Source organism: Scyliorhinus torazame, chromosome 3 (assembly GCF_047496885.1).
Source record: "Scyliorhinus torazame isolate Kashiwa2021f chromosome 3, sScyTor2.1, whole genome shotgun sequence".
Lineage (NCBI taxonomy): Eukaryota > Metazoa > Chordata > Chondrichthyes > Carcharhiniformes > Scyliorhinidae > Scyliorhinus > Scyliorhinus torazame.
In genome coordinates, this window is record NC_092709.1 from 146,489,038 (window position 1) to 146,506,631 (window position 17,594).

The 17,594-nt window shown below is 47.3% G+C and overlaps 1 protein-coding gene across 1 annotated transcript in view; it reads right to left on the reverse strand.

The window, feature by feature from the left end:
• The window catches only part of LOC140409398 (collagen alpha-1(XXV) chain-like), a 595,770-nt gene that overhangs the window by 6,008 nt on the left and 572,168 nt on the right, over window positions 1-17,594 (reverse strand). The window contains exon 4 of the mRNA XM_072497845.1: window positions 2,634-2,641. Within this exon, the coding sequence (XP_072353946.1) occupies window positions 2,634-2,641 (8 nt within the window). The remainder of the gene's footprint in view (window positions 1-2,633; window positions 2,642-17,594) is intronic.

A 17,594-nucleotide genomic window follows, 5' to 3' on the forward strand; every position in this document is an offset into this window, starting at 1 on the left:
CAACCTCCTCTCTGTCCTTTGGTCCAAGTCCCTCCCTCGTCAGCAGAACATTTCCCCCCCTGGTAACAACACTCTGTACCCCAACCCCTTTGATAAACCGAACATATGCACACCCCCACTGCGCTTCTGTGAGCTAGCCCGCCCAGCTAGCTTGGTGGCCCCCATCCCTGGCGCCGGATAGTCTCCCACCTTCTGTTCCCTCCCCACCCTCCCCCCCGCTCATACAAACATACTCTAACATCAAACAATCCCCACACAATTGCCCGACAGAGAAACACCAAAATCTAAACAAGCACACCTCCATCCCCCAACAGTGCAATTGAAAACTTTAACTCACTCAGCTCTACCACTGGTCCCAACTCAATACAGAAGGCATTACAAACAGCTTCCACAAAATGGAAAACGAGAAGCTTTTTTTTAAAGAACAGAGAAACAAAAAGAAAAAAAAACAAGAACATTGGAGCAAAGTTCAAAAGTTCTCAGTCCACCACCAGTTCTTTCCTTTTCACGAAGTCCAGCACGTCCTCAGGCAACTCGAAATAAAAGTGCTGTTCCTCGTACGTGATCCAGAGACGGCCCGGATACAACAGTCCGAACTTCACGTTTTTCTTAAAAAGGATCGACCTAATCTGGTTGAAGCCTGCTCTTCTCCCGGCCACCTCCACACTCAGGTCTTGGTAGATCCGCAGGATACTATTGTCCCACTTACAGCTCCATGTCTGCTTGGCCCATTGTAAAATGCGCGCCTTATCCAAGTACCTGTGGAATCTCACCACCATTGCCCACGGAGGGTCTCCCGTTCGCGGCTTCCTCGCGAGTGCTCTATGAGCCCTATCCACCTCCAAGGGTCGGGACAATGCCCCATCCCCCAGCAGTTTCACAAACATATCTGCGATGTATGCCCCAGCGTGATGGAATATTCTCCACTTGCCTGGATGAGTGCAACTCCAACAATGCTTGACACCATCCAGAACAAAGGAGCCCACATGATTGACACCCCATCCACAAACATTCATTTTCTCCACAACTGATGTACAGTGACAACACTGTGTACCACCTACAAGATGCACTGCAGAAACTCGCCAAGTCTCCTGCGCCAGCCCCTTCCAAACTCATGACCACTCCCATCTAGAAGGACAGGCACACGGGAACATCACAAATGAAAGTTCTCCTCCAAGGAACCACCATCCTGATTTGGAAATATATCGCTGTTCCTTCACTGTGGCTGGATCACAGTCCTGGAACTCCCTCCCTAATAGCACAGTGGGTGTACCTACAACACACAGACATCAATGGTTCAAGAAGGCAGCTCCCCAGCACCTTCTCAATGACAATTGGGGATGAGCAATACGCTGGCTTCACCCGCGATACCTGCATCCCATGAACAAATAAAGAAAAAATAATTGAAGTGATGATCTTCTTTTGTTGCACTTCTGTAGTATGTTTGGTTATACTACTGAATGTAATATATGTTACTTAATCCGGTTGCTGATGAGGTTTTCTGAATCTTGATGAAAAGGACTCAAAGTCATCCAGTAGTAATGAAAGGTTTATTGAGTAACTAAAACAATAATTTTGTGCGTTATTTACTTTAAGATTAATACTAGTAGTAAGGTTACAAGATGTAAATACAATAGCTATGTTTAACTACACGAATCACTCTGAGCTAAATCTATGCTCCTGCTCTCGTTACTGTACAACCAAAAGGGAGCGAGGAACAGCATGAGTCTGGCTTTTATACCCGTTAATGCTGCCCTCTAGTGATCTTCTGATTACACATTAACCCCTTATGTACATGGCACATACAGATCCAGGCAGGAATAGTGTGTAATTTTGACTTTGTAAAGTCACACTTCCAGTCTGTGAATAGCAGCAGTGGCAGGCACGGAAGAGTTTTATTCTTGCTGCTATTTGTTGCGAAATTGGAACTATGTTCTGTCATATTGGCATTTATGATTGGGCAACAATGTGCAATGAAAACTCTCGTACTTTTACACTGAAAATTTACTCCAGAGGATCCAGTAATTGATGCTGCATATGGTCACTGTAACTGCTGATCAGCTCCACATAGGCAGTTGCTAATTTAACTAATAATAGCAAATGCATTGTTTTGAGAGTAGAAAACACCATAATTCTTATATATTGTGAAATGAGAAACAACTCTCTCAACTGGAAACGGACTAATTTCCCACCCAAAGCAGCCAGAACCGTTGATGTATCAGCCTTACAAATATAGGATTTTCAGAAACCTCCAGGAATAGCAAGGCTGGTCCTCTATTGTATTACTATGTATTAAGTATTGAGGATAATTAAATTAACAATACAGGCATACAGACATATCACTAGGACTATTATTTTGCTATCCTTTCATACCAGTTAGTTTTAATTGACAATGAAACTGAGAATTGGAATGATGTTGTGATATCTTACAGTATACGGATGTTCCAGTAAATTAAAAAATAAACTTTGAAGTGCAAGAACTATTTCTGTTTCACTTTTATCATCAATTGCACCCGACTGAGTAGGTGTATCTATGTGTTTTATAAACTCTGTACAATCTGCCTCATGTTAAAAGAAAAATAATTCTTATCTTGATGATGTTCATTGAGCATTCAGACATCAAAAGTACTTACAGGAGGTCCTGTAAAAAGAAAGAAACAAAAGAATTAGTCACGAGACCAACAATTTAAACACCATTTCAAAACTAGAAGGCTCAGAGTGAATAGAAACACTGGAAACTTCCCCATTTTTGTTGATTGCAAAAGCATATGGTGAGGTGCTGAAATACGAATTCTGCTTTCTACAACATAACAACTAGGAATAGGAGTAGGCAATTCAGCTTCTCAAGCCCGCTCTGCCATTCAATACGATCATGACTGACCTCCTCTCAGCCTGAACTCCACTTTCCTTCCCGTTCTCCATAACCCTTCAACCCATTACTGAATAAAAATCTGTCTAGCTCCTCAAATTTACTCAATGTCCCGGTTCCATCACTCTCTGGAATAGTGAATTCCACAGATTCACGACCCTTTGAGAGATGTAATTTCTCCTCATCCCGGTTTTAAATCTGCTAACCCTTATCCTGAACTATGACCTCTTGTTCAAGATTGCTCGACAAGAGGAAACATCCGCTCTACTTTGTCAATATGTTTTATCATCTTATATACCTCAATTAGATCTCCTCTCATTCTTCCAAACTCAAGAGAGTATCGGCCTAAACTGTTCAATCTCTCTTCATAGGACAAACCCCTCATCTATGCAATCAAAGCCCTGCAAAACCCAATAGCACTCCATAGAATTTATATGTTTCCCACATTAAACCAGTGTCTGCACTTCAAAAAGTGCTTTATTGGCCATAAAGCGCCACAGCAATATAAGTCTTTTTTAAAAAATACATCTTTTGTTTTATTTAGTTGTGGCTAGAGCCTAGAAACTACAATTGCCAATATTGGTGAACTAATGCTTAATGTGTTCATGATGTTCCTCTGTCTATTATTATTACGCAGGTGTTGATTCATTTATTTTAAATGCAGTAAGGAATATCATATGAAATAATATCCTTTCTATCACTATTCTTTAATACACTGGGGAGTCTTTTAAAATTGACAAATGTTTCCCCAAAAAAGTATCATTCACCAAGTATGCGCTGGCTGTGGGAAGCATCACCTCACCATTGCTATTTCATTTACAATTCCCCAATCATCAATGGGTGACTTTTTTGTTGATATTCTGCAAGTGTGTCATGAAGTAGTGGTGCAGTGGTATTGTCATTAGACCCAGGGTAATGCTGTGGGGTCCCGGGTTAAAATCCCACCATGGCAGGTGGTGAAATATGAATTCACTCAATATTTGGAATTAAAAGTCTAATGATGTGGTAAGAACCCACTTGGTTCACTAATGTCCTTTAGGGAAGGAAATCTGCTGTCCTTACCTGGTCTGGCCTACATGTGACTCCAGATCCAAAGCAATGTGGTTGACTCTTAAATGCCCTCTGAAATAACCTAGCAATTCACTCAGTTCAAGGGCAATTAAGGATGGGCAATAAATGTGGACCCAGCCAGCCATCCACATGAATGAATAAAACAAAAGATCTTTTACCGCATACTCAGAATTTTTTAAAAATTAACTCATCTGCTAAATTCTCAGCTGCTGTCTCTATCTCCATTTCAAATTATCTGGGGCAGGATTCTCCGACCCCCCGCCGGGTAGGAGAATCGCCGGGGGTCGGCGTGAACCCCGCCCCCGCTGTCCTCCGAATTCTCCGGCCCCCCCAAAAAATCGCCCCGGCGTGAATCGCGCTGCCCGCCTCGGAGAATGGCGGGGACCGGCGCGACTCAATGGGTCCCGGGGCCGCCCGAGTTCTCCGGCCCGTGATGGCCCGAAGTCCCGCCCGTTTTTTGCCAGTCCCGCTGCCGTAAATTGGAGTAGGTCCTTACCGGCGGGACCTGGCGGCGCGGGCGGCCTCCGGGGTTCTCGGGGGGGCGCGGGGGGATCTGGCCCCGGTAGGTGCCCCCACGGTGGCCTGGCTCGCGATTGGGGCCCACCGAGGATTCCACACCTTTGGGGCGGCCCGACACCGGAGTGGTTCACGTCACTCCTCGGCGCCGGGACCCCCCGCCCTGCCATGTAGGGGGGAATCCCGCCCCTGGTGTGACACTGGCAATGTGAAATGATCAAATCAATCAACTGCACCCATCCTGTTACCCAGCAAATTCAAGCAGACTCTATCCAGCTCAGAGGAGATAGGACAGCAGCAGTCTGCTCACACTGAGAGCACAAGCTGTGCTGTGGAAACAGGAATTTTTATGACCTAATTAATTGGTGAACTGTCAGTGATGGGATCTCAGTATTGGAATTTCCGTCGCTGGCTTTGCTATTGAAAACATACACATTTCCGAGAAGGCCCCATTTTTATAACCACTATCGGACTATACATCTCACATCCATGCAAAAAAACACTTGAATTTTGCATTGATGTTATGTGGATGAGATACCGCCCAATTAGTTGCTTGCATGTACCTCAGAGAGACGCCATTGAATTTAATAGCAGCTGCAGTAATTTTTAAAATAATCTTTATTGTCACAAGTAGGCTTACATTAATGCTGCAATGAAGTTACTCCGAAAAGCCCCTAGTCGCCACATTCCGGCGCCTGTTCGGGTTCACAGAGGGAAAATTCAGAATGTCCAATTCACCTAACAGCACGTCTTTCGGGACTTGTGGGAGGAAACCGGAGCACCCAGAGGAAACCCACGCAGGCACTGGGAGAACGTGCAGACTCCGCACAGACAGTGACCCAATCCGGGAATCGAACCTGGGACCCTGGCGCTATGAAGCAACAGTGCTAACCACTGTGCTACCGTGTAACCCGAATGTTCCGGACTTAGCAAAGATCCTCGGTAGGGATCACATTATTTAAAATTAAGTTTTTAAAACCTGCCCGTTAGCAGAGGGTTAACCATCAGGTGGTTTCATTTCTTAAAATAAAAGATTCTCAGAACTCGAACTGAAGAGTGTTCGGAATGACTGAATCTAATTATGTTATTTCAGCTGATTTAAAGAGTAATATGGAATGTCTGCCCTTTCCTGCATTTGTCTTTTGTCTGTACCGAGTCCAATGTTTGAATTTCACCAACAATCATTATTCCAGCTGTTGTGCGAGAGGTTGTTTTAAAAGCTGCGAATAACATTCAGTGCTCCAGAGCAGGTTCTCAACTTCAAATTTCTGAAACTATTCTCTCAGGGTTGGTGCTCCTGCCCCCCATGGTATTGAAGTCGCATTAGAGCTAGATTTCCCTCTATTTTGGGGGGATAGAAATACCTGTATCTCGTCATAACTTGTGAGTTGCTGATGAAATTCAGGGTAATGTGCCGTTTAGAAATATGAGATTCCTTACAGTTCAATCTCATTCGCAGTAACAAAAAAAAGATCCAATCCTATTACACCTGTAGTAAGGAATGATCCGTCAACACTTCCTGAGCCGCGAATATATCATTACACTGGGGTCCTTTTGAAGTTAAATGATTGTGTAGAACGGTCACTTAGGGCATTTGATGTCAATTCCACAATGCCCCTGTGTTTTGTTCAACGGACACGGAGAATAAAACGGTCAGCTTGAAGAGCGTACTCATTTGGTTAGGGTCTCTCATGTCTCCAGTTGGATTTGGCACAAGTGGAGTTGCAAACAGGAAACTAAGTGGTGAAGGGCAGCAACAAGATGAGCTACAAGGCTCAACTTGTGCAGTGTGAAAGCCTGGCAGATTGCAGGCCTTGTCTAAATTGTATACAGGTTTCCTAGTGTGAGATTGATAAAATGCAGTACCAAAAGGCTTTCGAGTGCCACTTAATAGATGACAGCAAAGTTGAATTCCATGGAGTAACAAGGACAGTAGCAGCATAGACACATAGTTGGCTGAGTGATAGGAAACAGCAGTGGTTGGTGGTTTTTGGATTGAACATGTGACTCCAGATCCACAGCAATGTGGTAGACTCTTAAATGCCCCTCAAGGATAATTAGGGATTGGCAATAAATGCTGTCCAACCAGTGACGCAGCCATCCTATGAAATAGTAAAAAGAAGACTGAGATAATCATGAATTGTAATTGTATTGTTTTACCTGCATCTGCACCTAATCTTTGTGTATGCATCCATAAAATGGGTGAGAAGTCATGTTTTAAACCTCTGGGGAAAATGTGTGATGATAAATAACCTTCCTTATTTTTAAATTCACACTATGCTTGCTGCTGGAATTACTTAAATTGGGAAAACACGCCGAGGATAAGAAATCACACACTCCTCACATACGAAACACATTGATCACAGGCAGTAAGAAAATACATAAATTTTGTCCATGATACTACACACCTGCAAAGTAATATGCAGAACTTCAAAAAGTCAAGGGAGAAAATGCACAAAACATATACAACAAACCACTGAAAACCACCCCTCCTAGCCCAGTTCACAGTTACTGCAGTTGATGTTGTTTCCTATCAACAGGCACCATACCTCTTCCTTTCAAAACTATTACATTTGATGATCAACAAACCAACCCCTTGACCAATACATTATCTCCACCAACCACACAACCCTAACCAACTTTTCCTTGTGTACTGTATCTCTTGGCCCTGCAGTTCCATGCCCATAACCCCTGATGTTCCCCGATTGAATTCCTTTAATATGGAATCCATACATCACACAACAGTGAAATGACCATGGACAAAGCCATGAATGACATCCTCTGTCACTGTCGTATGTTGACCTTCACTGACTTCTCTACAGTTTTATATTATGGTTGACCATGTCATTCATTGCTTCATGACTATTGTCCAGCCCTTGTATGGTTCTACTCATTCACATCCAGGCAATATAGCAATGAATTCTCCTCCCCTTGCACCTCTAAGGTCCCCTAAGATTCTACCTTCAGTCATCTATATGTAGCCCATTGGCAACCTCATCTGCAGGCATAGGTTTAGTTTCCATATGCATGTTTGCAATATCCAGTCTGTATTACTGCTCTTAATTCTATGACCATTTCCATTCACCATAGTCCATCTGTCTGACATCAAGGTCCCTAAAATTTGCAGTCATTCTGGTAGAATCTGCCGTAACAATCACAAATCTGATTGGGAGCAGAAAATAACTTGATTCTGTTCTTTGATGAAGTAATACAGAGGGTTCAAATGTGGATATGGACTTAAAAAGAGGTATTAACATTGAATAGCATAGAATTCCTACAGTTCAGAAGGAGACCATTCAGCTCAGCAAGTCTGCATAGACCTTCTGAAAGATCACCCTACCTAGGCCCACTCCCTTGCCCTAGCCCCGTAACCCCCATAACCCCTGCTAACCTGCACATCTTTGGACCCTAAGCTGCGATTTATCATGGCCTGCACATCTTTGGACTGTGGGAAGAAACCGGAGCACCCGGAGGAAACCTGCGCAGACACAAGGAGAAAGTCCAAACTCCACACAGACAGTCACCCAAGACCAGAATTGACCAGGGTCCCTTGTGCTGTGAGGCAGCAGTGCTAACCACTGTGCCACCATAAACTTGTTTGTAAAATTGAAGCTCATGGGGAATAAAGGGGCGGGGCAGCAAGGGCCAAATGGCCATGCTTCAGATTCAATAATCTCGACCTTAAGCTGCAATTTCTGGGATGACCTTGTGAAAGTGGAACCCAGTATAGCATTCACAATCTGAACTGGTTCAAGTGAAATCTCCTGGTCATCCAGGCCAAGGTTAGAACTCAGGCCCCAGAAGATGGGAAAGACAATAACTGTCTGTAAAATTTTACTATTATTTGTAAAATTAATAAAGCAGTTCGCTGATTGAGCAACTTTCTTGGCAGGAAAGACAGGAGTCCCCCCACTCCCCCCTCTCCTCCACCCAACGCTTCACCATCACCAAGACTGCCCAATTTCCACTGGTGTTGCCAGCATGTTTAGCAGGGCAGGGGAGCGCGAAAAATTCACCCAGGCTGCTTGAGGTTTCTCCTGAAAGTTCCATCCCCAACCTTCATAAATCTTAATGCGGGGTCAGTAGTGCAGTTCAGCAGGGGGCTGGTATTATGATCTGAGGATTTTCTGAGCCCTCATTCTAGATAAACCACAATTTTCCAGTTGAACACCCGACAGCCCATTATTTCTAGTTCCCAGCACATAAATCCCTTCCGTCGCCTCTGATTTCATCAACCTATGTCCTCTTTCTCAAGGTGAACAATCTGTGTGTTACTTCAGTATTGAGTCCAACCTAGAGCTGAGTTCTGACACCAGGGGCGGGATTCTCCAACTCCCCGCCGGGTCGGGGAATCGTCGAGGGCTGGCGTGAATCCCGCCGTGTCCTGAAGTCTCCGCCACCAGAGATTCGGCGGGGGCGGGAATCACGCTATGCCGGTCGGTGGGGGCGGGAATCGCGCCGCGTCAGTCGGCGGGCCCACCCCCCGCCGATTCTCCGGCCCGCGATGGGCCAAAGTGCCGCTGCTGGAATGCCTGTCCTGCCAGCGTGGATTAAACCACCTTTTGAACAGCGGGACAAGGCGGCGCGGGTGGGCTCTGGGGTCCTGGGGCGGGGCGTGGGGCAATCTGGCCCCGGGGGGTGCCCCCACGGTGGCCTGGCGCGCGATCGTGGCCCACCGATCCGCGTGCGGGCCTGTGCCGTGGGGGCATTCTTTTTCTTCCGCCTTCGCCATGGTCTTCACTATGGCAGAGGCAGAAGAGACCCCCTACCCTGCGCATGCGTGGGGATGACATCAGCAGCCGCTGATGCTCCCGCGCATGCGTCGCCCGGCGAAGCCCTTTCGGCCCCGGCTGGTGTGGCGCCAAAGGCCTTTCCCGCCAGCCGGTGGAGCGCAAACCACTCCGGCGTGGGCCTAGCCCCTCAAGGTGAGGGCTTGGCCCCTAAAGGTGCGGAGACATCCGCTCCTTTGGGGCGGCCCGACGCCGGAGTGGTTCCCGCCACTCCATTAGGCCGGAAACCCCCGCCCCGCCGGGTAGGGGAGAATCCTGCCCCAGATCCTCTCTATGACCAAGGACACTTAGTTCAATCTTTGCAATATCCCCCTTTTTCTCTCCATCAGTCCATGTTGAATCTTCTGTCATCTTCAGTTCAACAACCCCACTACTTTATTATTTGACAGTCCTGCCCCACATTATGCTCTGCTTGTCCATCAGCTCAATCTTTGCTGACCTATACTGGCTAAAAAATCCCCCCTGTGCATTCAAGTTAAAAATTCCAGCATTTTCTTCACATTTCTCCCCCTACCTCTGCAAACAGCTCTGTTCTTCCATTCCTTTTTGCCTTCCAGTTCTGACCTGCTGTCCAGCTTCCACTTTCTTCTCCCACCGTTGATAACAAAGCCTCATTGGTTCCAGTGATTGCTATTTCCTACCTAATTCACTTGATGAAGGAGCAACACTTTGAAAGCTTGTGATTTCAATAAACCTGTTGGACTTTAACCTGGTGCTATGTGACCTCTTACTGTGCCTACCTAATTCCCACCACGGTTGTGCCGATTTAACGGATATGAAACAGAGTCATGTGTCAAACGCATTTAGTAGGTTCTTTCCCGGCACTTGCAGCACCGAGAATGACCCCACTATCAAATGGGACTTTGCTTCATTTTGGGGCCTCGGTGAGGAATGTCCCACTGGGGCTGCACTCAGTTCCATTTCCTGCACCAATGAGCTCCGCTCACTCCAGACACCCACCCTAGCCTCTGGACATGCCCAACACATCTATAATTGGGCATCCAGCACCCCCCCCATCTCATAAGGGCAGGACAACCCCAATCCCGATCCCTGGTGCCGGCAAAATGCCACCTGGGCACCTTAGCACCAGCAACCTGGAACCTTGGCAGTGCCCAGACAGCCTGGCAGTGCCACCTGGGCACTCTGGCACTGTCAGGCTGGCAGAGGTACTATCGCCAGCATGCCAGGTTGGCAGTGCTAGGGTGCCCAGGTGACATCAGTGATGTCAGGGTACCACCCTGCCCAGAGTCCGGCCACCCAGGGACTCCCGATCACCTGGGAGACCCCACCCAAGTACTGGTACGCCTGGTTTATGTTTGCTAACCAACACTCGTTCAGGGTCTCCAAAGCGTGGGTCTTAGATCCCACGCCTTGGGTAACTCCGATGAGTGCATATTCAAGTGTGCCTTACTGCACTTTGATATGCAAATTTAGGTTCCACCCAATGTGAGTGGGATCCAGATCGCGACGTCTAACAAGATCCCGATAGATCTCGCGAGGCGTAAAGCCACGTTGCGTCCCAGGCCGTGCGCAACATGGCCGTTAGATCACATCTGTTAGCTCCTCGCCCTTTCTGACCTACCCTTCGCAAATTGCTCCTGACATACTATTTCTGTTTTGCAAAAATTAGCCAGCACATGAAAAAATGACGCATAGCTTTATTTCATAGTATTTTGTATTTCCTGTCTCAGGAAAATAAAAGGCTTGTAACTAACTTAAGAATCACAAAGCTATTACACCAAACCAGCATCTATAGACATTTTAACCAGGCTTAATGTTATAATAAAAGCGACAACTTTAATAGCAAATCACAGATTCTGATGCAGATACTCAGTCACAGGTACGAGACTCCTTGTCTGAATAGCTTGTTTTCCTACCGCACACATGCAAACTGGTGCCTAGCCAAAAATAATTTAACCTGTTTCCTTTCAACATTGATAATCACAGAACCATCCATTTTATTTCTAAGTTAACACACACGACTCCAAACTTACAGCTTTATTTTTGACCTTGATATTTAACCTTGGCTTTAGACAGTTTTAGATAGCTTTCAAATGCAGCCCCTCACCTTCTATTGCCAATGGGGGAAGCCTAGCGGTCACCTGACCCTCAGGAACCTTTCTTTCATCACGAGAATGTAGCAATAATTTTGACTTCAGCTTATAAAAACTCCTTATTAAATCTTACACCTTGTGAGTTGACAGTTGCACATTTTTGCAATTACTTTCATTTTCAGGCTAGTTTATCTGTTGCTGTTTCTGAAAGTTTTCCAAGTCCCACAAATGGGAAATAATATTTTAAGCTTATTGACAGAGGGAGGGAAGCCTACCGTTTTTCATTATGTTTTATGGTTCACTTCAGCTGCCGGAGAATGAACTACAAATGATATTTGAACATTCTTTCTGGCATCATAAATGTGCCTTTGATATTGTCAAGACTTCTTATTATGGTGCGGGTCACCAACCCTCAGCTCTACATTTAATTCTGACTTAACTGAAGTCTAATGGTGGCATTTGGGCCAGGCTAGTTAGATTCACTGGTTTCTGCACTGCGGAGGTTCCCAAAAAACCATCAACAATTTGCTTTAATGTAGAAAACACTTAACCCATTCACTGGCCACTTTCTTACTATTATCAGATTTCCAAATTAAAATCAGATTAAGTTCACCATTATTTTCTTATTTATCACCAAAATATATATTTTTCCTTCTGCTCCATTATGATACTATAGGGCGGGATTTACTCGGCGGGAAATTCTCGTCCCAATTCGGTACACGGGTTTCCTGGCGACGAGGGGTGTAGTGAACAGGAATTTCCATTGACAACAGCGGGACCGGTAGATTCTGCTGGCGGGCCACCTCCGCGGCCAAAGAAACGCGGCGGGGTGGTCAGTAAATCCCACCTGCAGTCTCTTAGTGTAAAAACGCTGTCATTTAGTGGAGGTTGCAGGTGGGGTTGAAAAGTAACTGTCAAAAAGCAACAGAAATACACATTTCAATGTTCTTACGTTGTAACGTATACAATGTCCTCAGAGATGGAGAATCGTCATAAAGCACATTTTCTGTAATTAACACAGATTCTATCCCAAAGATAGTGATGTTACCAACCTGAGGCAGCAAGTTTGACTTTTCTGGGATGTAACAGCCGGTTGCAATTTAGGTGGCTCCCGCGCAGGTCCCAGCTTTTTTGCCCTTTTCGCGAAGACTTTTCGCGCTCTAATCTGACGGCCCGGCAGAGTAAGCAAAGGTTAACCGGGGATGTTGAGGACGGCATTGAAGAGAGGCGGAGAAGGGAAATGAGAGGCACCGAACCCAACATAATATCCAGCAAAGATGGCGGGGGAAGGGGCTGCACCCATCACCTTGGGTATGATGACGGGGGTGATTGCGAAAGAACTGGAGAGGTTCGGCCGGGAGATGGACGAGTGATTTAAGAGACATGATCAGGAAATGAGGGTGTCTTTTAAAGCTATGTGGAGGAGGCTTAGGGCACTATTAGGGAGCAGCTTGTCAAGACGGCTAAGCCGGTAGGTGAACAGCCTGCATAATTGAAAGGCATGGAGGAGGCCTTGTATCAGCATGAGGACCAACTCGCGTCATTGGAAGCCGAATTGGTGCTCGTCGGAGAAAGAAACAAAGGGGCTTAAAGTGAAACTCAATGACATGGAGAACAGGCCCAGGTGCATGATCACGGGGATGATGGGTCTGCCGGAGGGAGTCGAGGGCCAAATGCCAACCGAATACTTCTCTGTGAAATGTTCTCAGCTGATGAACGGAGATGAGAAGCGGGATTCTCCGTTGGCTGATGCTGAAATCGGGAAACCTGATTGGGTGGAGAATAGGTTCCGACGGCAAAATTGCAATTCGCCGTCACCTCGACAGTGGCGTCAATGCGATACAGAACGCACAAACAGTAGACACCATTTGCATATCATTAGTGGACCTGACCCTGTATTCTCCGGGGCCTCCACGATTCTCCACCTTTGATGGGCGGAGGCCCCGACGGCGCGGTTCACTTGTGCTTTTAAATCCGGTGCCGTGGCTGCTCTGGGGGTACGGAAAATGTCCAACATCGCCATAATCTGCTGACAGTTGTGTCGCTGGCCGGGGGCTTCTGCCAAGGCCAGGGGGAAATAGCAGGGAGTTGCCCGGAGGTGGGCTATGGGGTCGGGGTGGACGGGCATGAAACACCTTTGCCGCAGCCGGAAAAGCAGTTATGCAGCTGCACACACCACTGACGGTCCACTGTGAACTTAGGGCCACAGGTCGTATGGGTGTCCCCCAGGCCACCCCCCGGGTGCTCTTTGGCCCCAGCCGACCCAATCAGCTGTATGGGTGCAATCCAGCACAACCATCTTGTTGGCTGGGATGAGTGTGTGTGGGTATTGTAATGTGTATGTGGCTCCAGCTTGTCAGCCTCCCGAGTGTCAATCATGGACCCGAAGATTCCCGCACCGTTTTTTATTGGAATCGGTTGTGTTCCACGTGGCGCCGGTGCTAGCCCCGCCACAGTCGCCGAATCAGTCCAGGTTCGGCGCCAGGTTTGCTGTCGTGAAAGTCCACAAATCCTGCCCCGGCATCAACACTTATTCTCAGGAGCAGAGAATCTAGCCCAAGGTGTTTGCTGCGCCAGAGCTGGACAGGGCGCACCGGCCCTTGAGGCAGAAGCTGAGACCGAATGAGCCACCCCATGCAGTAATCAGTCGGTTCCACAGTTTCCAAAGGAAGGAGTGGGTCCTGGAGTGGGCAAAGAAATGGCAGAGCATTGATTGGCATGGTAACATCGCAAGAATTTACCAGGACATTGGCACTGAGCTGGCAAGGTGACTGGCGGCCTTTAATAAGGCAAAGACAGTCCTGTAAAGCCGAGGAGTGGGGTTTTGGGTAGTGTACATGTTTGACTCGAAGGACCTTTACTTCGATACTCACACAGGATGGATGCAAGGTTTAGGGAGTGGGAGGAGAAGGGGTTGGAGAAGATGGGAGATTTATTTCTAGAAGGTCGGTTTGCAAACCTGAAGGCTCTGAAGGAGGAATATGGGCTTACGGAAGCTGACATGTCCAGGTATCTCCAGTTGTGTAGCTGGGTCAAAAAGTACTTTGCTGCCTTCTCAGTGAACCAGCTTTCTCCCTTGCTTAAGCGGATTTTGTCCTGCTTGGGGTTGGAGGTGGCCGGCACGTCAAGCATAATCCCAGCAGATAGTGGAAGTGGGGATGGCCTCGGTTGAGGGAGTGAAGGTAAAGTGGGTATAACAGCTAGGTCTAATTGTGGAGGAGTAGGTTTGGTGTGAGGCACTGAGGAGGGTGAACGTGATTTTGTCCTGTGCAAGGCTGAGTCTCAGTCAGCTAAAAGTAGTGTTTCGAGAACACCTCATGAAGACTAGAATGGGCTGCGTTCGATGGGGTGGAGGATTGTGCAATTGTTGTTCAAGGGGGCCAGCACAGCATGCGCACATGTTATGGTCGTGCTCAAAGCTGGTGGGCTTCCGGAGGTCTTTTTCTAATACCATTTCGGCAATCCTTAACATGGGGTTGGAGCCGTGACCACTGCTTGCGATTTTTGGGATTTCAGATGCACCGGAGCTCCCGTCGGGGGCAGGGGCAGATGCTCTGGCCTTTGCCACGCTTTTGGCAAGGGGGCGGATCGTCTTGAGCTGGAGGTCAACTACACCGCCAAGCGCCTCGACGTGGCTGGGTGACCTGATGGAGTCTTTGCACCTCTCACGGAAGGTCTAATACAGGTGGGAAGTACACAGGATGTCGAGGCTTTGGAGAGGTTGAGAATAATAATAGCTTATTGTCACAAGTAGGCTTCAATGAAGTTACTGTGAAAAGCCCTTGTCGCCACATTCCGGCACCTGTTCGGGGAGGCTGGGACGGGAATTGAATCCGCGCTGCTGGCATTGTTCTGCATTGTAAGCCAGCTATTTAGCCCACTGTGCTAAACCAGCCCCTGGATGTTGCCTGGTCTGGATGCTATGAGGATGAGGTTGGATAAATGTGGATTGTTTTCACTGGAATGACGGAGGTTGAGGGACATCTTGATAGAAGTTTACATGGGCAGAATGGATAATCAGAACTTTTTCCCAGGGTGTAAAAGTAAATTATTAGGTTTAAGGCATGATGGGCAAAGTTTAGAGGAGATGTGCAGGGCAAGATGTTTTACACAGAAGGTGGTGAGTGCCTGGAACTCGCTGCTGGGGGAGGTGGGTGGAAGCAGGTACGACGATAGTGACGTTTAAGAGGCATCTTGCTAAATACATGAATAATAATAAAAATCTTGATTGTCGCAAGTAGGCTTACATTAACACTGCAATGAAGTTACTGTGAAAAGCCCCTAGTCGCCACATTCTGCCGCCAGTTTGGGTACACAGAGGGAGAATTCCGAATGTCCAGATTACCTAACAGCACGTATTTCGGGACTTGTGGGTGGAAACCGGAGCACCCGGAGGAAACACATGCAGACACAGGGAGAACGTGCAAACTCCACACAGACAGCGACCCAAGCCAGGAATCGAAGCTGGGACCCTGGCGCTGTGAAGCAACAGCGCTACCCACCCGAAGTTCAGAAGGTTTTTGTTTAGGCATTAAGATTGGCACAGATTTGGAGGGCTGAAGGCCTGTTCCTGTGCTGGACTGTTCTTTGAGAAGGTCAAGTTCACCATGAGAGAGTCGGTGGAAGGGATTTACCTTAGGTGGTGGCCATTTATAATGTACTTTGAGTTGGTCACGGTTAGCTGTTAGAGGGGGTTGGATAGGGTGGGGAGGAAGGTTAGAAATTGTTATGGGTAGGGGGCGGGGGTTATTCCTGTTTTTAAGTATTAGCGTTTGGTTTTATAAACTTTGTACAAAAATTGTTAAAATTTCAATAAAAGTATTTCCAAAAACAGAAATTGAATTTGTAAGTTTGGAAACTAGGCCCTGTTTACCCTGGGTCCTAACCAAGGGGCTAGTTTAGCATAGTGTGCTAAATAGCTGGCTTGTAAGGCAGAACAAGACCAGAGCGCGGGTTCAATTCCCGTACCGGCCTTCCCGAACAGGCGCCGTAATGTGGCAACTAGGGGCTTTTCACAGTAACTTCATTGAACAATAAGCAATTATTATTAAGTAGTGCAGGTTCCTGTGGGGGCAGAAGACTCAACCCCTTTCCATAAAGCATGGGGATGAGGTTTGAAACTCTGATTGATGGAGTAGCCCATTGATGACAAAGTAACATCAGTCTGCATATATAGAGTCAGTGCTGGTATATTCTCACTGGCAAAGTGGTTGCAGGTGTAAAGACCATGGACTGGATTCTCCGATTTGAAGACTAAGTGCTGATCCCAGCGCGGGAACAGTGGCGTTTAATGCACAAAAGCTGCACCGGTATCCTCCGTCTGGTGAGGGGCTAGCAGATAGGCAGCGCAAAGCCTCCGGCTTTACCTGCCAATATGGCCGGAGAATTTCCGAGTCCGTGGCCACGCATAGGCATGGCGGCGGCCTGCAGTGGCCGCGCCGTGCAACATGGCGCGTGGATCCGGCCGCCACATACTGTCCCCCAGTAAACCACTGGACCACCAACCACCAGCCCCCGCCAAAGGCCCCCCTCCCCGTGGAACATCTTCCCCCAACGGACTGTGGCAGCGCTGGACTCAGCCCGCAGCCACCACGCCGGGTTCACAAACAAAATGGCATGTATTCGGCCCATTGGGGGGGGGGGGAAATCGGGGAAGGGCCTCTGGTGACGTCCTGAGGCCGTCGCGATGGCGTACGGCGTACTCTTCAAGTATGCTGTTTTTGTGGGGGCTGAGCATCCCAATAGCAGCACAGCCCCCGATTCCGTTGCAAACGGGCATTCTCCGGCTGATCGCCGTACACGATTTCAGCGTCTACGATCAGAGAATCCTGTCCCAGAATTGTGGGGTGCACACTACAATATGCAGTAAGAAAAGTTTTGTTTCAAACACTTTAAGGGCAGCCTTTTATATTGGGGTCTAAGTTTTTCATTTGTTGGTGAAATCCAACACTCATCTTCCAGGCCAGGATTTCTTTTCAGATTCTCCCGTCGTTCAAAGGGCTGGGGTGAATGATGCCCAAACAATTTAAATCAAATTATCTCCTCTTCTTCTTCAAACGTTGGTGGGGTCAGTGGCTGAGGATGGAGGTGGGCACATGTGCCTGAACAGATGTCTCAAGGTAGGCCTGAGGAAGAAGAACTCCAATGACCGAAGTCTTCGTCCCCATAAGCACAGATTAGCAGGCGATTGCAAGTCTGATATTATTGTATGAAGTTAGCACTGGTGCAGCAGCTTCAGGGCTAAACAGGCATGCAATAGGGCATCAATCAAATATCAAGGCACCTTATTGATGT